General features: G+C 45.4%; 1 protein-coding gene across 3 annotated transcripts in view; it reads right to left on the bottom strand.

The window, feature by feature from the left end:
* ESRRB (estrogen related receptor beta) overlaps positions 1 to 22783 on the bottom strand; it is a 131932-nt gene that overhangs the window by 15934 nt on the left and 93215 nt on the right. For 2 of the 3 annotated variants that reach the window (XM_085301790.1, XM_085301789.1), the window contains exons 3-5: positions 16707 to 16823; positions 1352 to 1462; positions 549 to 710 (exon numbers count right to left, since the gene is read on the bottom strand). In XM_085301790.1, the coding sequence (XP_085157916.1) occupies positions 549 to 710; positions 1352 to 1462; positions 16707 to 16823 (390 nt within the window). The remainder of the gene's footprint in view (positions 1 to 548; positions 711 to 1351; positions 1463 to 16706; positions 16824 to 22783) is intronic. The other variant, XM_085301791.1, reaches the window with a different exon arrangement.

The following is a 22783-nucleotide window of genomic DNA, read 5'->3' as shown; positions in this document are numbered from 1 at the left end:
AGAAGCCTGGAAATTAATTGACAGTAGTGGGCACATCCCCCAGCCCAATGGAGTGCAATGCAGCGTGAAAAAAAATTCTTCTGACTCTAGGTAAGAATGCCGACTACAGACAAATGATAAGACAACCTGCCTTGCCATTAGCAATAAAGTCCAGTCACTGCTATGACATTTATTCATCTATAAACACAACAGACCCAGGTCATGCAGAYGCAGCGCAAAATCTCTGAAGTCCACCCTACAATCCCAAGCACTGTTACCCCAAGCATTTTCTCTGTGCCACTCAATGCCTGGTACAACCAATTACTCTACCATAGCATCTCAAAGCCTACTGCTTAATCCCAGGGCACATACATGTACAGTCATGAATTTATGCACCTATACCATGTGCTACATTGTAATTTGTAACCAATGAGAGCTCACCACAAGCAGTTTTTTGTGACAGTTGCTATATGTCAATATCCTGGCGGAAAACAAACTGATAAGCACAGTGATAAATAATCAACTCCCTTTGCCATTCACATATAGGTCTCATGATTTCCCCTGTTTACCTGGGATGTGCTTTGCCCAGCCAATGATCACCACCAGTTCCCTGTCTGCCAGGTCACAGAGGGTTGTCAGGGCTTTGATGTCACTCTCCGGCATGGTTGGATCAGGCATGGCATAAATCTTCTCTGGCTCTGCCACCAGCAAGTGGGAGACGATCTTAGTCACTGCACATTTCAAAGAAGAAGTTGTTGTATCTCTCAGAACATCAGGTCTCATAACAGCCCTTTCTAGAAGGGTCTTCCTGGGAGAAGGTATGGCTAGAGAGGCCATGGGACCTCAGAAATAGTTTTGTTTACAACAGGAGACTACACTGCAGATACACAAACTGTAGCAATCCTTCTATGACAAATAAGGTCTGTACAGGGATGACAGAACCAGAAAGTAAGGTTGTCAACCACTATCTCACACAGGTCAACAACTGTTGGAGAAGGTGAGAAATGAATAATCAACTGGTAGCGCTTGGAGAAGTTTAGAGAACTGTTGGCGATACAGAAAAGAGAAATCAGTGCAGGGCCAATTTGGCTAACATGGCTTAAGATGCAGGAAAAGATTAGAAAACKAATTTATATGGTCTCTTAGGAAATCTCTGGCATTTAACTTTAGGTACAATAAATGTAGTACCCCTGCTACACCTCAGATGTACCTTGTTTACCTACATACTATGATCATAAGAATAAAATCCTGGTACTTTTGACTGATACTGGAACCAGAAGTGACAACCACTCCATTGTATGTTTTGTGAGACCAGTAATAAACAGGAGCTGAATGGTTGCTCAGGGGCCCACAATTCAAGACTGATACATACGTGGCTTTTTAGCTGGAGGAGGGATCTGTAAGCTCAGGTAAGTGCTACTCTCAGAATCCAGTCTCCTTTTGTATTTTTGACGGCCTCCACGGACTCGATCCAGGCGAACACCTGCAGGTAAAACAGAAGATAAATCCTCATGATTCGTTAGTACTACAGGGAGCCTTCACATTTAGATGCTAAAAATTGCTAAATAATAAATTCCCTGCACTCCTCAGAAGCTTTCTTCTCCCAAACACTTGAGAATCTCAGCTGAACCTACCAATCTCAATAATGCCAGACAGACTCCCTCCAACTCTAACAATATCTAACATTAGCTTTCTTCAGAACATTAATGAAAACAAAAATTAACCCATTCAAATTCTTGTATCTGATGSGCAAATGAAAAGCTTCAAAGCTTGATGACCTCTAGATGATCTTGTTTTTAAGAAGAAAGACAAGAAATGTCAATCAAATCTGCAGTTGTAATAGTAAGCTTTTAGACTGTTCTTAAGAATGAGAARTTAAATGTTCTGTGACCTCTCACTGTCTGTATTTAAAAAATGCTACCTATAGCAAATGGATTACGAAATATGAATACAACAAAGATGTTTCAGGTTTTATCAAGTGAGGCAACTGTGATAAAAGTAGAACTCAAATAAATAGAAACAACCTATACAATGAAGCAATGATAAAGTTGAACTAGGGAGACACTGAAGAATTTGWTGCATGTTTTTCAAAATACAGTGAATCAAACTGCAAATAGCACATCAAACAGTTCCCAGTGACTATCCCCATGTAAAAGACAATAGCAGCATCAGTAACCAATTGAACAAGAACAGCAGTTGAACTGCTCTATCCATACAAGACATATTAAAAATGAGTTGTGAAAAAAGCCCATAGATACTTGTCCAGTTGTCAGCTATTTCTAGCCAGCTGCATGGACTTTTGTAATCAGTTCCTGTGAATCCGGGGTAACTCTGTGTTGCTGGGAGAAACAGCCATTGCAAAAAAATCTTTCAAGTTACACGTAGTAGCATTCAAATAAAGCAAGATTTTGAATTTGCATGTACAAGTACTTCCTTAGAAATATGCACAAGATCCTTGTCAGATCACAGGAACCATATATGCAATACACTTACTAATCATGCTGAGCCATTAATATTTTGAAATTAATCCACTGCACAAACACAACTAAAAGCAAATACTCCAAACTAGTTTTAGCAATGCTTTTTAAACAACTTATATGTCTGAAAAATCTGCTGACAAATATTCTTCCCCAGAAAAAAGCACACATCTGTCAGTTATACTGCATATTTTAAACTAATGCCACATTTACTATGGCATTACTATACTTACTGTGTCACTGAAAGGAGCAATTGCTTTCTGTTGTGCTCATACCACCCCCCAGTTACACCACATGAAACCATTACTTGCTATAACACCTGGATCCTGGCACTCTTCACAGCTGGAGCACCCAAACCAGCATGATCAACAAGCAGTACAACAGCTTATCCCCACAACAAGAACTGCCTACAGGCCTACAGCATTCAGCGAGACAGCCTGACAGCGAGGCCTCTGTGGCAGTAACAACACCCACGTGGCAATCTACGTGGCACTACCTTTAAGCTATGAAGTGTTGGGTCAGAAGCTCATAGGCATTATGTTATAAATGCTGTACAACTGCTTCCTTTTCATATTCCTGCTGCTCCTATTGTGCAGAAGAAGCAAGAAGGAGCAGGCCATGAGCTCTCTAGAGCAAAGAAACTGCTGCTGCAGGGGCTGCAATTAGAGGATGACATGTAAGGGAAAACAGACTAAGCAGAATGGGTGAATTCAGATCAAAGTATTTCTGAAAAAATGTTGCCCACTGTTTGTTTCTTTTAGCTCCACTCCCAGCAGGAGAGAGCTTTCTTCCTGGGAACCCCAACATGTTTCAGAGAGTGATTTCAGAAAGGACAGCCAGGGAGATCCCTGAGGAACAGCACTAACAAAATCCTGAATTAGATGGGAGACCCTCATTTCCACCCTGTGATTTCTTCCTCTCTATAAATGTGCACTGGTTTCACAGGAAAGAAGACCTCTACACCATGCTCTGCTGAGTGAATAACACCTACTTACAGCCAGCAATGAAGGGAGGGACACAAAGGAGGGACACAAACTCCAGAAAGTGACAGAACACCAAATAACCAGATATGAACATGAAAAGGGTCAAGAGTAGAGGAACCCAGAAAGGGTTGCAGAACTTCAGTCCTGAACTGCAGCTTCTCGTAACCCCCCACAGAAGAAGGATCACAGGAAAATCCATTCCTTTACACCAGTGGGAAGGATGACATTGGAATAGGGAGACACCCATTCTCAGCCCAGGAGTAACCAGCACACAGCTGTCCAGAATGCATTTGCTGTGCAGTTTGATAAGCAGTGGAGAGGGGTAAACTGAGAGGAGTGGGGAGGAAATGGGGGAAGGAAATCTTTTCCTACTCCCAAGGAGAGAGAGAGAAATAGGCATGCCATCTCCAGTGCTTGGCACAGGGAAGACTGCACAGGTTGCAGCAGTATTAGGGACCCTCAATCAGATTATAAGGACACAAAGGACTTAAGTGCATTAAAAAAAAAGATAAGAGAGATGCAAGGAGATTTACCCTCCATCCCTCCTTCCTTCACTGAGCAGATAGAGGTCTGTTCGCCCAAGGACTTTGGCTTGTTAATTTTGAACAAGTATCTGTCCTCCTCTTGTTCCCCATCCTGCGTGAGCAAATGTTTTCAATCAGCATTTGCAAAGCCACTCTTCTACCCTGTCGTCATCAGCTCCAGCCTTAGAGCTGGTGAATAGTGTGACCTTTGCGTACTCTGTCCCAGTGCCAGATGCTGAATGCAGTGACCCCCAGGTGCTAAGCAAACAAAGGCACCTTCAAGTCCCTGACTGCGACACTACAGAGGTGAGCCCTTCTCCAAAGATCTGATAATTTAAAGGGTCATATTAAATGGCAGGAAAGAGCACAGCCAAAAATGAGCATCTGATACCGAGCTGTGACTTTCAGATGGCTTGTTAATGCCTGCTGCTTTACTTTGATTTGCTTGGTGGATGATTTTAAGATACCACAGGTGGACAGTTACAATGCAGTTCTGAGAGGAACATGAAAAGGGAGTGGGGAATCACAGTGAGTGAGGTCAGAGAAACAGCATGGAGGAAAGCAATGAGTGGAGAAAGAAATGGAGGAGGACATAAACCAAGATGTGAATGAAAGAGGGCATGAGGAGAAAGGAGATGAGAGAGGTAGGTTGTATAGAAAGGGGGAGTGGTACATATGTTGCATTCTCAAGAGCAGATTTCACACCAACTGTGTAGCCATCTGAGGTTTAATCGCAAGGTGCAGTGCCCACTTATGAGATGCAGCCAGTCCTTACCTAAGAATCTCACATAGGATTTGCTGCCACAGCCTGTTATCAAGCCAACAGCAAGAGAAAGCAGTGGCCCTCCATCTCCTGCAAAAGCCATTTTTCACATGGACTGTAACTGGCCATTTCCCAGGGAAGAAGGCACTCATCTTGCAAAACTGTCACCATCATAGGCACTCTTGGACTCCCCCTTCTTGACAATATCAGTAGAGAGACAGGGACTGCTAGAGCAGCAGAGAAGGGAGGGTTCCTTCAAACCTGCTATGAGGTGCAACAGTATAGAAGAAAGTTTGAGGAGTACCAGTACAAGAGAGACATGGAGCTACTGAGGAGAGTCCAGTGTAGAGCTACGAAGATGATCAGAGAGGGCTGGAGCACCTGCCCTGTGAGGAACGGCTGCRAGARCTGGGCCTCTTCAGCCGGGGGAAGAGAAGACTGAGGGGGGATCTTATCAATGTGKACAAGTACCTGAAGGGAAGGTGTCAAGGGGATGGGGACAAACTCTTTTCAGTTGCCCCGTGTGACAGGACAAGAGGCAATGGGCAGAAACTGAAGCACAGGAAGTTCCACCTGAACATGAGGGGGAATTTCTTCCCTGTGAGAGTGACAAAGCACTGGAGCAGATTGCCCAGAGAGGTGGTGGAGTCTCCTTCTCTGGAGAACTTCAAGGCCTGCGTGGATGCAACCGTGTTTACCATGCTCTAGGTGACCCTGCTGAGGAGGGAGGTTGGAGTAGATGATCTCCAGAGGTCCCTTCCAACCTTACTGATTCTATGATTGTACCACCCCATGCTAACCCACCTTTAGGGAAGTTGCAAGGAAATGCTAGTTTTTCAATGCTGTCACATCTTGAAGGACCCGTGCATAGATGCCCTGCCAGCCATCTGACCTAGGCATGTAGCTGCGGCAGCAGTATATATTGAGTGCCAACACACCTGCAGTGTACTCTCGGCTCCTCAGGCTGCTGGAGCTCACCAGAACCTAGCAGGGAGGAGTGCAGGGGCTGGGACTTGGGCAGGACTTTCCAGCTCAGCATCCAACCTGGGGTAAGGCTGTCAGTTTTCCAAGTGTCCTGTTGGTGCCACTCTTGTTCCAAGTGATCTTGCAAAAAGGTCTGTGCCAGCATCAAGCCTCTGCAGTGGGAGAGCTATCTGCTGATCYGTTCAAGCTCCCTGCATTTCTCTGACATGCCCCTAAGAGAGATGTCTGCCCGACAAGTTTGGGATCAGGTGTCCCCTTGCTGACTTGATAACATCAGGCTTTGGGATTTTTTTCTTAATGGAAGTAAAATAATTCCAGCTTTTTTTAAAAGTTGGACCCAGGCCCAGTCTGTCGGAAGTAAAAATAGCCGAGTATGCAGAGGCGACAGCACACAGTCAGATTTAGTTTCTCTTTTATTTTCTGGAGACTAAAAATACTCTTAAAAGCTCCATGAAGCTAAACCCTGGCCAGTGGGAAATGCAGTCTAGGCCCAATATCAGCTGTCGTGTCAAATTACTAGCCTCACCTCACTTTCCATCGAGTCCTATCACRTGCTCATGAATTGATAGGAACAGAAATATCCATCTCACCAGAAGAGCTAGCAGAGGAGCTAAACTACAGGGCTTGCATGGTACAGTATGTATTCAGGCTGAGAAGGGCACAAATGAGGGGAATACAAGGCAAGTATTTGCCTGAGAGCAATGCACTAGGGCTGCCCTTGCCTAGCTCCCTCTAGATATACAAGCCATRTCCTATGGCCACTGCCTACCTACAAAGTAAGCTGAAGTTTCTGCACCAATGCAGCCTACCTACTCTCCTGGGGCCTGAACTGGGGTGGTGCTCTGCAGGTAATAGAGATGTCCCTTTCCCCAAGAGCTGCAGTCTAAAGTACACAGATTGGCACTGCCAAAGGAAACTGGATGGGGTAGGCTGAGAGCTAGGAAGAGAGGAAGGGAGAAGCATTGTGCCCAAAGTGTCTTATGGAGAATTTTCCTTTCCCCTTTCAGTCTGATCTTCAAGAGACGACAGGATGTGACAATGGGACAACTGAGCCAGGAGGAGGCATGTCAAGGAAACAGATAGTCAAAGTGACCATAAAGGTTAGGCTTGCCAAGAAGGGAAAAGAAAAAGGTTACAGGAAAGAAAAAAAAAATCAGTATCTAATGAAAAGATGGAGCAGTTGAAATCCAAACAGGCCCTTTCTTATTACTTTGAGATTCCAGCATGGGAAAAGACACAATACATGTCAGTCCCCAGAAAATCTTCTGGTAGATGGCTGGTGCAGATTCCTCAGTCATTTGTAATCTAGGGTTGCAGGTTAGCATGGCCTAGAGAAACTGTGAGACTAACATGGTGCAGACTAGCTCGCCTAGGGCAGGTCTTGCAGTGGAAGGGCAGGAAAAAAGCCAGGGGAGGATGCTGTAGAGTTCAAAAATCCATCTCCCACATTACAAGGTCCTATAGACAGATTAGATCAGGTCAAGCAGGCCTTTGCAGCCTGCCACCCTTTAATTCTTAGGGAATTCCTATTCCTGGGGATACATTTGTTGAGTAGGAGAGCTCCTTTGCTGCCAGTCTAGGTAGAGTCCCTGGACTCAGAGGGACAGGTTACACCTGCGAGCTGATGATATACCTGGTTGCAGAAATTGTCATGTACTTTGGAGCAGTGACACAAGGTGTTCTTGGCCCTCACACACAGACACATGCGCAGTGTGTCCCAGATGGCTGGCCCAAGGCATGCAGGATCTAGTGTAACTCACACAGCTCACAGCCTGGCCCTTCACCTCCTCTGCTGATCCCAATTGCATGGCTGCCAGCTCTGCAGAGGTCTCTCTGCAGTAATAGCTGTTGTTGCTCCTCATATRTACAGCCTCCTTCCCATGCTGAATTCCCCTCACTTCAAACCCCCTCCCTGTCTGCCTGGAAAACCAGATGTTAACAAGGGCCCTAGGGCAAATGGGAATAAAGAATACCTTAGTACCTTGCTTAGCTCTTTGTAGTAACATCCACACACTCACCTTGTGTTTATGGTTCAGGCATATAATCTCCTGGCTCTCTAAACAGTCTGAAGCAGGATGGCAGGTCTATTGGCTACATCACCCATGATGATAATACCTGCATAGCAACAGGCTGATGGGTGCTTTGTGAAAGGAGTGGACGCAGGCACAGGTCTGATAGGAAAAGACTTTTTTCAAGGATGACTTTTGCAAAAGATCCTAAATGACAACAAAGCCTCAGTCCCAGAAAGACTGAAGAAAGAAGACTGGGCTAGACAAACCATTGGTCTTACTCAGAAGGATATTTCTGATGTTCCCTTGATAGTCAGTGGAGAGAGGTATCTGCCATTACTTCTTMKTWRWKWRKYKTTYKKMRRRMKRGKKSWSWGWGSWRRWKYKYYMWWSKKKYKKTTGCWKSCYARRRGASYCTRSAKSCWCAGRWGSWAGYTAWCWMRKYYWAMSKTWRRMYKWGWTARCTWSCWYCTGWGSMTSYAGRSTCYYYTRGSMWGCAAMMRMMMSWWKRRMRMWYYWSCWCWSWSMMCYMKYYYKMMRAAMRMYWMWYWAMKAAGAAGTAATGGCAGATACCTCTCTCCACTGACTATCAAGGGAACATCAGAAATATCCTTCTGAGTAAGACCAATGGTTTGTCTAGCCCAGTCTTCTGTCTACAAGTATAGCACCTAGAGATGCTAATTAGAAACAGCATACGAGCCTTTTGAAACAGCTGAGGGAGCATAAGTATTGCCTAAGAACCAAATTTGTAGATACATAACATATGAGAATCCCATTCTTCAAGTCGCCACCAGTGCAAGGAGAGAAGCTTACTTGTGACAGAGACCACAGAAGTCCAGGAGTCACTCAGAGTCACCAACACTGCTGACAGTTCAGCCATGCCGCTTAGGGGAACTCTGCTTAGGCCTTGCAGCCTCAAAGCCTCTCCTAAAGTCCTCATATCAGCAGTGTCTTTTCCAACAGTATGAACTAGTGCCCACTTAAACTCAGACAGCTTTGTCAGGTGATTCTGAGTAAAGACCGCTTCAGGAAACTCTGCAGCCCAGGGGCTGACCCACACTTCTGGGATGAGTCAGGGGGAGGGGTTGAAGGTGTCAGCAGATCTGACTACACTACACTAAAAAATGTAGGTCACCAGAACCTGTGAAAATGTTAATGCATGTGCCTTAAGTTACTGCACAGCAKTGGGGTATGCTTTCAGTCCCACTCCCCTCTTGTGCTCCTGAGAGGATCTTAGCTACTGTGTTGTCAGAATTGGCTACAAACTTGTAGCACAACAGTTGGGATCTAAACTTCCCTGCATAGTTGTAGCTTTTTCCAGTTTCCTCCTTTCCATATGTGTTATGAAAGCTCTAAGCAGAACTTTTGGTTCTGGGCCAAGGTTAGCACTGTAAAAAGGCAGAGGGCGATTCTTGTTACATTTCCAGAGGTCTCTAAAGCACACAGCATTTATCACGCAGAGAGGATACCTCTCTGAACCTACACTGATGTACGTCAGTGGAGGCTAGACTTCACGTTTGATAGAGCAGAGATTTGGTTTGGTATGACAAAAACCTAGATAATCACCAAGAAGGATCAATGACTCAAAATGAATGGGGGAAACCAGACTAGACAGATTCATAATCCATTGGGTATGGCAGAAGGTGTGGGAGGGGTCCTGGATGCACCAGTCTTGTGGTCAGAAAAGAGGTACCAAGCGCCACTAGCCCAATGTGCACTTTGTGAATAGCACATCCACTGGAGGCCTCCTCTTTGGGGAATTACAGTCCTCCTGCCAAAAGCAGTGTATGCTCTGGATCATGGCACCATCCAGCCCAGCTCCAGCCACATCACATGCTCAGTTCATTACTTGGAAAATAGTTGGGTGTGGACGATATAGACATCAAGATGCCACTCACTGTACCTGGAGATCCTATTTCAAAGGACAGAGGGAGGCCTTCAAAGGCCAGACAGGGCCTGTCTGTTTTAAAAMCCCTGTTTTAAAACACAGGGGTATTTTAGAGAAAGAAAAATCATTTTTCATTCTCTTTTTCATTTGGATGCCTCCAATACTGGTATTTCTGGCACCTGCTGCAGGCAGAATACTCTATAAATACAAAGCCATTAAATCCCATGCAGCAGCAACCTGATCAGGGCTGCCTTTTAATTTTCTGACATGAGCTGGCCACTAACCCAATTACCCAGAATCCCCGGAGGAGCCCTCATCCTTCCCAGGAAGCACAAAGCGAGAACCTGAGCATATTGCAGGGATGTCAGCTGAGCTTTCACTGAAATCAAATATCTCTTTGAGAACACATGGTCTGGAAGGAAGGATAGGAGCAAGAGGGAGAGGAGAGAGGTTGTTGGAAACATTTTGCTCCACTAAAAGATTCGGACACTTAAAAACAGAAATGAAACACATGCATTTGGTTACACTGCTGAAAATGAGCTCTGCTGTTGATTCAGTTACCTGGATTTTAGTGAACAATGAAGGCAAAGTTATCATGCGGAAGCAGTCTGAGATGACCAATGTCTTGGAATCCCTTGTTTAGCTATGAGATGACTGCACCCAATTTATAACTTCATGAAGCCAGGCCTGTGCAGAGGTGACAGATTTTGCTTTCTTGGGAAACACAACATCAGCCACTGGCTGCATCTGGTCAGGGAAACAGCAGAGTTAGGACTAAACTTTAGGAAAGTCCTACTGGCTACAGGGTTTCCTGATTAGCCAAGGTCTTGAACAGGAGGAGAAAGGAGAAAGAGACAGCAACTTCTTTTCTCCACTTGAAATTTCAGACTCTGCCATCTCTATGTTGGAGTAGACACCACCTCCAACATTACTGACATGCAGAGACAAGACAGCACAAAGGTTAGTTAAAAGGTTGCTGGAAGCTCCTGAGAYATAGAGTATTCCCAGGAACAGGCATTAGAAACAGGAATAAAGAGGGAACAATTAATAGAAAGATGAGTGGGGTAAATTCTATGGCTCTTCTCTGTTCACTTCTGATTCATATTTCACTACCTGGACGTTTGGTGTTGGTATCCTCATATTCTAGTGATGAGTGCATAAGAAATGGATTAGATTAGACAGATAAGAATCCAGAAGCTTGGGGATTTCTAACAAAGAATTTGGATGCCCTGTTGAATGTTAAGATGTCCTCTAACATTTCTTATGGAAATGCATTACGATGACAAGGAGCAAAGCCAGGAAAAGGAATGGTTATACCTGGGATTACTACCACAGCAGATATACTTCTGGGAAGAAACAGTGGCATGTAGACAAAGTAAACAAATGCCTTCCCTCTCTTTTGGTGTTAAAGAGCCTACCTTTTCTGTATCCCAGTCCTGACTGAACCTCTCCTCTACCTTCTTTCCTTGCATCTGTAGGCATTACCCTCGCCACACAAGAAACATAGCTGCTAGGTGACTCCTCAGAGCCAGGAGTCTAGGCCAGAGGACAGCTTTCCTTTAAATAAATTCAGAGTGAGGCAAAGCATCTTATATAGGGCATATTTCCTATTCTGGGAATTCCCACTCCTATCTATCACAAGAAATGCTTGAAGATCTGGAGGACTATAGAATGTCTTCTACTTTCTGAAACAAGCTGTATCTAGTCYATTCACAGGACACATCCCCAGGGCCTTTACCCTCTTTCTTGGAAGCTAACCAGCAATGACAGAGTTTGCCCTGTCTTCTGGGAACTGGACAGAAGCCACTCACACATCTCAGAAAATTACTCTTAGGTGTTAATCATGCACAGAACTCAGATGAGACAAGTCTCAGTACCAGCAGGGAGCAGGAGACAACCAGTCCAGGAACATGAAACATTCTTTTTCTTAAGAAGGAAAACAAGACTCAAAGGCCAATGGGATAATGAACATCATCCCAAAGTCTGGACAAGACTTTTTAGACAGTTCTTTGCTTTTCATTTTCTTTTTTTTTTTGTTTGTCATTCTCTGATATGACATGTGATCATATGCATATGCAGACACTTCATGAAAGTGTTAAAGATCTATCCTTGTTCTCTTTTTCAGAGTCAGTTTGCTCTTTCCRGGTCTCTGCAGTTTCCCAGCAGGCCCTCTGCAGCAGAGCTGAAAGGAAATGCGGCATTCTAGGAGAAAATGCTGAGAGGACATGGTTTTGGGAAGGTTAAAAAGTTACTCTGTTAAAAGCTGGAAGTGACTGCGGGGCTAAGCCCTGACCACTGCTAGGAATTTGCAGATCTGCAATGAGAAGCAGAGGTGCATAGAACAGGGAGCTTTAGAAACAGCACAAATGTTCCCACTGAAAAAAAGGTTTCTACAGGTCTTACACAACAGCAAAGGACAAAATGGCCAGACATCAGCCAGTCTGCCCATGACAGACATCTGTCTACAGCTGCTGCCCTTCTAAAAGTAGTCCAGAAGCCTGCCAGATGTGGGAAAACAGGGGCAGCTTTGCTGTAGATTTTGTACATCCAGTATTGCTCCTCCTCTGCTTGCCTGTCTTTCTATTTGTAGCTTCCCAAATGCCTCCAAACAAGTCACGTCACTCCCTTTTTCACCCAAAGATGAGTTCTGGTTTGAGGGACCTTGACATCCTATCACTTCTCACCTGTTATACTCCATCTCTCTTCGTATGTCCTCAGAACAGCTCCCTATCATGGACTGACTTACTCAGGGGAAGACTGACATCACAGTCCTCAGCACAGAGACATTCTGCAAGGTGGCACACAGGACTGACTTCAGAGAGGCAGCAGAAGTATGGAGAGCAAGGTTGGGAGATCGTGATTAACCCATCAATGTCCAAAATCAAACCCTTCTCCTCTAATCTCACTTACATAAGCCATGGGTCATCTGAAATTACATCCACAGACAAACAAACTGCCATAGAACTGAAAGGCCAAGGATGGACAGAGCATGAATGGCAAGGGTATATTCTTCCCAAAGCTGACAAGGCATAGTAAGATTTCAAGAGACCTGCCAAACCTCTGAAATTATCTTATCCATTATCCTAGAGAAGTAGCAATCTAGATTTAGAATGCAGAGTTAAACAGCTACACTTTGGCCATCATGGGCAGGAGATAGGCAATGCTGGGTGCAAAGAGAAGCGGTGGCATGGCCAAAGACAGGAGTATGCAGCTCTGAACAATGCCTCTCAAGACCCTGCGAGCTGCAGAGTATGTTGTCCTTTGTAGGCCATCTCCATTGGCCAGGCAGGTTTGTAGAGAACACCCTCTCCATTTGAGGATACAATGTATCACAGGTTGCTCAAGTTTCCCTATTTCTTTCAGAGTGTGAGTACTTCCGTAGCTTATGAACTTGTGGAGGGATCCCATCTCTGGCTCCCTGCAAGTTGTCACCTTGGCGAGGCTGAGAGTAGCAGGTTTACAGAGGTACAGCACCTCTCCATAGTAGCACTGGGACTAGGAATCTTGGACTACAGATTTAGCAGCCCTTGGCCTCTTATCTGTCTGCTAATGAGGGGCTAATTAATGCTATCTAGGGGCACACTCCAGATGGAAGGGGAAAGTGAGAGACAAGCAGACAGACAAGCCAACATTTCAGATATCTGAGCCAGTTGGGCTCTGCCAGCAGAGCCTTCTGCTTAACACTTTCCCCAGTGATTCTCTCCTGCCCTGCAGTGTCACACCAGAACTTGAGACAGCAAGGCTCTGGTGTCCGTGCAGCTCCCTCGTTGCAATGCATTGATCGGAACTCTCTTAAAGAAAGTGGCCTGGATATCTGAGACACCTATTGATTGCTCTGTCGGCTCTCTTCCTGCCCTGATCCTCATTCACTCTGCACTGCTGTCTTAGGGGCAGTCTCCCCAGATACTAAAGGGCCGCAGATACAGCCATGCATCTTGTTACATCCTTCCTTCCTTCCTTTCTTCCATTCTTGCGATGGAGGAAGGAGACGACATATGGTGATCCTCATATGCATTCCTCAAGCAGTCTTGAGTCTTCTCCCACAGAACCAAGCCAAGCATTTCAGGAGCAAAGCACAGGCTTGAAATCATTGCTACCTGTTTTTGCCATCTCTGAATACTGCTCCTTCTTCCCAAAGAGCAGACTTACTCCCACATGCCTACCATGTTGTACAAGACAATAGTTAGAGAAGTCTTTCCTTCCTTACTGAGAAGAAATCATAAAGCCCTTAAGTAAGTACTAATGGAGTCTCATACTCTTCCAGAGATAAAACAACGCTGTTATCCAGCAACCTCCCAAAATAAGTTACCAGCCCAATGCCAAATATATTATGGAGAGACTTGGCATGAGAGAAATCTGTTTCTAGATCTCTCATTTATCACACCACAATTCCTCCCCCAAACTCCTGGCAAATAAGCAGGAGGAAAAAAAAATGGGTTAACAGACTTCTGCCATGGATAAATCCAAAGAAGAGAGACAAACTGAGGTGATAGGGAAGTAGGAAGGGAAACTATTAAAAGGAAAAAAAAAATCATAGTTTGAGTATCAAAATACATTTCATCCTAGTGACCGCTTGGAGTCTGCAGGATTGTCTCTCTCGGGAAGCCAAGACATCAGGGATTTTTAAAAACAGGCAAACTACTAGAAATGTACAGCAAGGAACACTCCCATGCTGGCAGAGAAGGAGGTAGGTGAACTAATAGGATGACAGATCAGAAATGGAAGAAACCAATAAACTTTTTATAATCCAAAATCCCTTGTCAATTCTGCACTTCTGAGCAGAAAGTCAATTATGGATTTGCTCTTTCCAGAAACTCCTGGCTCTGTGGAGACCAAAGACCATAAAACCATTTTTTTTATCCCTTTTGGGATTTTGCTTTTAAGGATGTGTATTGATTGAATTCCATACACTAATACTTTGCACACTTCCACCAAGCTTCACATAAAGTTGACAAATCAGTTCTTGCAATCCTTTCACAAAGCAATGCAGTATGAGCCTCATTTCACAGCTGGGGAAACTAAGAAAAGGAATAATAAAAAATCCTACATCACTTAACCACTCAGTCTTAGGACACAAGAGTCTGCAGATGGCTAGTGCAAGCTCCTCTGCTCCTCTTGATATTATCATGTCATCTTGTATCCCATTACTATCAATAAATCTTTATACTGTGTAATCCACAGCTCTAAAAGTTATGGGCAGGATCACAGATACACTAACATCAGTAGGAAGCGACTCTTCACCAGTGGCAGTAATGGTGCCAAATATTCAGCCCTACATGAATAACAAAAGACACTTTAGCACTAAAGCAACCTTCGAGTTAAATTTCAGTTTGTGATGGGTAATATCTCATAGGGTTCATGAGTTCAGGTACAGCACGGTGTGAATGAATGTACGCTGCTTTTCAACCTACTTCTGCTCTGGAAGGAGTTAACGGTTTTCACACAACATGGAGGCTAAGCCACCAAATGCTCCACCTGACCCTGCTCTGGACTCTGTCATGCTCCTGGAATCAGTAGCACTGAGGTGCCCTGGTGGGTCAGCACACTCGGCTCTGGCTCAGGCAGACACTCCAGCAGGGGCTCCTGTGTCCCTGCTCCCCAAGCTGCCAGCTCTGAGATGCTCAACAGCTTGAATGCAGGGCACCACAGACACAGCTGTGTCTGAGCCAACTAGCCTGGACCCATGATGATGCTCTGTGGAATGACTGGATCCACATCATGCCTTCAGGGTTATTTTATGTGAACTCCATATGGTCAGGCTCTCTCATTACCAGCCTGCACTCCCACTAAAGCCAGTGTCACTAGCATGGAATGGCATGTGGATGAGGAGATATATCCCTCCCAGAACAGACACAGAGAAGTAGGTTTCCAGTGGTCCCTCTCTTACTCCAAAAATAGGCATCTGCCTTCCAGCAGTAGATCAGGATCCTCTGGTTCCATCACCACTGCACTAAGGTCAGGGAGGGCCAGACTACAGCAATCTGCATCTCCTCCCATTAGTAACTGGTCAGCTCTGGCAGAAGGAAATTTAACCACAGATACTACACATCCATCAAAGAACAAAACCGGGTTTAACATTTAATCTACATTCTTAACAACACTAGCTGCTGTCAACTTGCCTCTCAAGAAATGAGAGCCCCAGTGCACAGCAATGTACGCTCAAGTGACATCATCACTGGCTGCTAAGACAGTGTGACCTGGAAGTGAGCTGTGTGCTGGCATCTTAGCTCCAGCATGCTGGACTTGCGCAGACCACAGCGAGCTGCTGTTCTTTGTGGTCAAACTGAGGCCACTGTGCTCTGCCAGGTACAGCAATGCAGAGGGTTACATGCAATGCTGCTTCTTCCTTCCCCCTCCTCCCTCTGCCTCTCCCAGAGGGACCCCAGGGAAACAAAGCTTTAAAGTCAATCCATAAGAATCTGTTTAATTGCCACTGAATTCCCTGTGGTTCACCTTGAATGGACAAGGATTGGGGGTGGGGAAGGAAAGGGAGGAAAAGCAGCACAAGAAAGAAGCTGAGCACTGCTCGGAGAACACTAAACAGATCAATAGACTGAGCACAACACAGCTGAGCAAGCAGGGCAGAAGACCCATAGCTCCCAGACAAACCTATGCTTCCCACCATCTTCAGGAAGTCTTCTAGGTGCAAAACCTTTGCTGCACACTGTGCCACAGTGCTGCAGTAACTCCATCCTTCCCTCACAAAGTCGGGCCAACCCAGTCAGAATCAGGTGGGAGTCCCTCCCCCACACCGCTAAGTGAGCTGAGGGGCAAGGACAGCAACACTCCCAGCCTGGGGCTCCTCTAGGAAAGGAAAGCCACTTCGGCACAGCAACCTCCTATCTGTCTGTCAAATTTGCAAGTGCCAGATGTGACATTCTAGCATGAGGTTGCCGTCTAGAACTACCCCCCCTCTTGACTGCCCTCCAGGCAGTATGTTACTGCCCATCCTGACTCCTTCACAAACCTTGTAAAAAGCTGCCGTAGGAAAGCCAGAGAGGGCCGGTGTGAGCTACTGAAAGAGCTCCTGCAAGACTTTGCCATGGAGTCCTAGGTCCTGCGGGAGCACAGAGCAATTCTGAATTCCACTCTGTCTTACCTTCTTTCAGCATCCCCACTTTGAGGCATTTCATGAAGCGGCACGCCTGACAGGACTTGCGCCTCCGTTTTGTGATCTCACATTCATTGGTGGCCGGACAGCTGTATTCAATATTCCCTGCAATCAAACACAGAGATGGTCACCCAGGAGCTGTGTTCTCCCCCTGGTCTGAGGACTGGCAGTTCCTCTGCCTGTAATGGGCACTGCTCAGATATTCCAGCCACCAGCAGTCTGTGTAATGCATGTTTGCTCAGCCATTTGCACACACACACATAATCTGAGACCCCAGCTGGCTGGGGACAGCTCTTTGAGAGCACAGGTCGCTACTTACTAGAACACATTTCAGCACAAGCAGTACTGATATTTTGTACTGGGAGAAACCTATCCCAGGGCTGACTGCAACACTAGGCTTTCAGGCACATGGTATCCTCCAGGCACATCATCACCCCTGGTGCTGCATTGCTGATAACCTGGCCCATTCTCTGCATTTCAGGGCTGCAAGTCAGAGCCGTTCATAGAATCATAGAATCAGTAAGGTTGGAAGGGACCTCTGGAGAGATAGATCTAAACCTCTGGAGGTTTAGATACCAACAGCATTCTCCATGCTGCCAGGCTTGCCACGTGTCTGGAGGATGGATGACGTTTGTCCTTTTTTGCCTTATTTGGGTTCTAAGACCTGGGAGATGACATTTCTTCCCTCTTGTCCTCCTGCCATCTGTCACAGTACAGGGAACCAATGGGCCTAGATTAAGATAGCTGCCCTGGGTTCATTTTACAGGCTATCTATGCAAACATCCTTTCCAGTTTCACTTTATTAGTCCTTGTGCACTTTCCTGTCATGCCTTAGCATGCATCATCAGTGCCTCCTTCCTCATTCCCTTTCATTTGCAATCACATCACAACACTGCCTCCAAGACCCAACAAACAGAGAAGCATCCCAAATTTATTTCTGGTCACACCATATTTAACCATAAGGCAAGAGCGTGACTGAAACGTGGATGCAAAGGTGTGATATTAGAATGTGAGTGTCATCACACTGGATCAGTGTAATGTAATAATTATTTAGTCTTGGGGGGAAAAAAAAAGCAAAAAAAAAAAACCCAAAAAAAGAGAGACAGCTTTCTCCATCCTGCCATTCACTCTAAAGATKATGTTTCTGAAGAGGGTTACTCAACACCTGCTGTAAAGAAATATTGGAAATTTAAGCTCAATGCCTTGAAAACAACAATATATTTAAGGCAGTCTGGCTACTGTTTAAAACAAGCAGCTCCAAAAAGCACTTTTGAGCTCAACAGTCAGTTCAGAAGAATGGGAAATTTTCTTTTTTTCTTTTTTTTCTTTTTAGAATGGGAAACTAAGATTCAAGAGTTCATTCAGAGCACTAGGAAGGACTGTAGATGACAGCAAAGAGATCACACATTCTGGACTTCATATGTCATCAGGAGATCAGAAAGGGAGCTTACAGATTAATAGCATGGGGCAGAACAGCCTTGACTTTTGTTCCTTTACTTCTGCAAGGAATTTCTGTGTTGTTCGAGACCCTTCATTCCTCTGCCTAAGGACCAATGTCTAATAGATAACCGTCTCCGGGGGACATGATTAGACCATGAGGCTAAGTGAACACTTGCAAAGCCTATTGAAAATATGAGTGGAAAGACAGATAGAGCAATGAGATTCAAAAGCAAGGTGGCACGAGCTGATTTTTYATACCATGGCTGGCCCATTCTAAGTCAAATCCCAGGAGCACACAAACCCCAAAGCATAAAGGGTGGTCTGCCGGCTAGGTGTGACCCTTCCACATCCTCTCTTATCTTGTCAGACTCTCATCTTACCACAAAGCCATCATGTTCCTCACCACTGCTCCTCTGTCCCCAAAATGCAGTTTGTTTGCAGGAGCAGGGTGTGCTGCACAAGTTGCTTCCATTCAGACTATATTTCGTCATTGTGCAGGAACTGAATTTCAATAGGCAGCAATGTATCAAGGTTCTCAGAGAGCTGAAAATTGAGATTCAGGCTTGATCTCAAGGTAATAAGCTCCTGCTCTAGACATGGAGCTTGAGCACACTGCAGACCTCTAAGTACAGGTCCCTTACCTCAGGATCTGACACTTGCTGTACCCCACACAGGAAGGAACAGAAGAGGAATATAATTGAGACAAAATTAGAACAGGGTCTTACTTTGGAGAGTATTGCCTTTGTTTCAATGCCTGCCTTTCACCTGCCAAAACCAGGCCCAGAGTTCTACAGGTCTGTTAGATTTCATGTTTTGTGGCCCAAAGACCAAAAAAGCTGCCCCATAACACAGACACAGTACACCTAAAGAAACAACCCTTACAACAACTGGAGGCAGTAAGAACCCCCACCTGACAACATGAGGGCCCTCCTGCTGTGTCGGACAGATCCCCCAGGTTCCCTGTGCCTCCAGCCCAAGGTTCTCCTCGACAAGCAAAGTACTGGATACAGTCTGCAGAGCCTAGACACCACAACTGAACTGTGACAGCATCAGACTAGGTACAGAGCAGTGTATGCACAGTGTATGTACAGCCTGAATTTGCAGCAGTCACGGGCACTTCTGCGCTTGGATCACGACTGTTAGAGCAGCAGAGCCAGAGGAGGGAGGGCACTGGGCAGGCTCCCTTTCTTGTGYAGCAAAGCCATAGCCACCACGTGGTGCTGCAGGACAGGTGGTTAGCTGGTAAGCACAGGTGAAAAAAATACACCCAGCATTGGTGGGATGTCCCTTTCAGCACGCCTTTTTGCCTTCCCACTGTACACAGCCTCGTGTGCCCCTTCCGCACACTGTGTCCAGTCAGAGGCCGCCACGGTGTCTTACAGCCCCTCTTACCAGTGCAAAGAGGTGAGGCCCACTGCACCCGCTTCACAGTAAATCACCCCAAGATAATGCCACCAAAGTACATGGAGTTTTATATCCAGCCCCACAACGTGTTCTGTGTGGCAGAGACTAAGAGCTATGGCTGGGGCCAGTGCCTGTCATTTTTGCAGGAAACAAGGCCGTCACCAGGGATGGCATAATCAGCATTACCAAGAGAACTTGTCTCCAAAACTTTAGCAAAGTTCTCTGTTTTTTTTTTTTTTGGTCTCTCAATTTCTTTTATGGGTCCTGTGGCTGCTTGCCAGCACAACGAGCTGCTCATAGCTCCCTGTAATTTCTATAAGTGCCCTGTGATAAAGTGATGAGATTAACTCATCGAAATTCCAGCAGCCTTCCAGTGGCTGGCGGTCACACTGCCAGCCCGGCTGCTGGCAAGGGGGGCTAAGGGACAGCTTCCCCCTCTCTGCAGCAGCTGGGGGTGCTGCGAGTCCCTGCAGCAGGGCGTGCACATGCAGGAGTTCACATGGACCTGTCTGTAGGCGAGTATAAATTTGAGGCAAGTCTGTCTGTTGTGCACCACAGATTATGTGGTCCAGAGGAAAAGGGCAAAAGATAGGATAATCAAATGGACAAGGCCTTGCTCTGAACTGTTGCCTATTAGAAGTGCTTTCCTCACTTTAGGTAATATTTATGTCTGAGCTAACAAACCTGCTTGGACCTCACTGATGTCATTGCACAAGATTTACCTAAAAAGTGACTTAAAAAAAACAAGAGGCAGAATGGCTGGTGAAAAGATCACGGTCTGGATTTGTTCTAAGCYTTCATATGTGGCCTTGCAGAGCAGATCACTTCCTCTCTGTGTCTTAGTTTTCCTCTCTGCAAATGAAATGAGCACCAAATCTATCTTCTACAGGGATCATGAGTCTTAATTCATTAAGATCTAACTGCACTTTAAAGCCTTTAGATGAGAGATACAAAGAAACAGCCAAGAACTATTAGTGTGACAGATTATGTTTTTTATGCTGAAGAGCTGCAAAATTATCCCCTTTTCTGTGAAATGGAGACCTTTCGCTGCTAAATAGTTTGGAACACAGTTTCCAGTGCACACATAATCAGAGCATCTGAAAACCACACATCAGAGCTGGGTCATCCAGGAGACCCTGTGTTCACCATGGAAAGAGGAGAATGCCTCCTCGAGCTTGGGGAACGTGGTAACGTCCYGCCCAGCTCCTGTTCATGGTACAGACAAACCCCTCAGGGGAGATGAGCTCAGAATTCGTATGGCACTGAAAGCAGCACAAGCTGCTCCCAGCTTACTCATGGATTCTGTCCTCCTGTAAATGCTTCTCAGGCTTATCCAGGGAAACTCAGGAAAGATCAGACAGAAGAAGCCAGGAAACTCTTTAAAGCTAAAACCTTCTCAGCCTCTGTTTCCTGGAAAAAAGAAAACACCATCAACAAACAAACACACACCAGAAGAAACCCTCCCCTCTCTTTCTAGCTTCCTCCTCATCTCTTTTCACCATTCTTTTCCTCTGCTCTCAGTTTTCTTTACATCTCTGTCCTGCTCTGCACTGCTTCATGCAGACCTCTCCTGTTTGTTTGGGTGACTAATGCACAGGCCCAAGGATTGAAGCTTTTCCTGAATTTCAGGGAAAAACCCAAGTTCAGGTATATCTGCCTATTAAGTGCCATATTCCATTCATTCATCCATTTCATTCATTCATTGTGATCAGCAGTGTGGTGCCTCCCCCCCCCCCAGGATTTGATGGCTAAGCGCAGAAATTCCAAGGAAAATCCATCTCATAGCCTTTTCAGCTCATACATTTGCTTCCCTTTATCTTACTTGCTACACTCCTCCTCATTATTTTTTTAAACAAGAAATACTTGCTAAATACTACAGTTTTAAGAAGCTCTCATCAGTAGTCAGCATGATCCTGCCTCTGTGGTACAGCTGTTCTGCATGAATGGGACAGTCTGCAGGAGAAAAAGCTGACTTTTCAAGAAGCTATTGGCTCTAAGGACCTCTTAATTTCAAGGCCCAAAAGCCATTGCCCTGGATCCTTTTTATCTCCTGTTTCAAAGATAAACTGGTCATTTGGGCATTCCACTGAAAAGAGACCAGAAAACTGTCCAAAGGCCCTTGGTGAGCACAGATCAGCAGTGCTCCTGCCTCAGCAGGCACCAGGCRTTCCTCCTGCAGCTGGACAGTGGGATCACAGATAACACATAGGGGATTCTCTGTTATCTTTGCATAAATTAGCCTGTTTAGCTGGGGCATCCCATAATATGAGACCTGGTGTGAGGACCCATGYTTTGTAAAAATCAAAGTAAGATCTCTTTGGTGAGCCGAGGGAGGTGAGGGGATTGTTTTTTAGGCCACAGTTTTCAAAGAAGGGATTCAAATATTGGACCTGTAAATGTGTATTGAGACACTTTAATAAGTGGCCTGATTTTCAGTATGGCTGTCCTATGCTTCCCAGGGCCATGCCCCTGATCTAGATRCCTAAGCATAGATATACAAGCATCACTGCAGTCTCCTATTTTGAAACAAATTAGTACATATATGTATATCACTTGTGGGAAAACTGGACTTCAAGAGAGMAGGTGAGATAAACATTAGTGCTTGAATTAACCAAAAATTACACCTACACAGCTTGTACAGTAAGAAAAACTGAGTAAGATGACCAAGACTTCCGTACTCATGACACTATCAGATCCTGCTGCAAAGAGCTCTCTGTATAGATACACAAAGGAAAAAAAAAAGAAAAAAGAAAATGCAAGCTAGAAGGGCAGAGTTGCACTGGAGATGGTTTTCTGACTCCAAGTGCGGGAGTTGTGATAGCAGAGAGTGCTCAGGCAYCAGCTCCCAGGAATATTGCAATTTTTTCTGGTTATGCCTCAAAAGTTTTTTGGAAGCTCAGAACATCTCCTGTTTTTCATCTGTGAACCCTCACCTGAGAACTTCCAGGCACATTTCTGAGAAGGACAGAGGGACAGGACTATGTGCGACTGCAACGGCCCACTAAGGTAGGGACGCAGAACCTTCCTCCTGCATCACACGGGCTTTCTACTGCTCCTGTAAAAGGGAACACATCCTGGCACAGCAATTGCATAGCTGTGCTCTTTGGGTCTGATGGTTAAAAGACTCAAGCAGGAGATCCACAGACACRGGCACACTGGTCTGGAACATGCTTGCAGAATTTTGCCTGATTCATGACCTGCTCACTCAAGAAAATGATGGC

This window comes from Rhea americana, unplaced genomic scaffold (assembly GCF_003343005.1).
Source record: "Rhea americana isolate MKP2758 unplaced genomic scaffold, rheAme1 scaffold_18, whole genome shotgun sequence".
NCBI lineage: Eukaryota > Metazoa > Chordata > Aves > Rheiformes > Rheidae > Rhea > Rhea americana.
The sequence above is the reverse complement of the archived record's forward strand: the minus strand, read 5'-3'. Positions and strand labels throughout refer to the sequence as shown.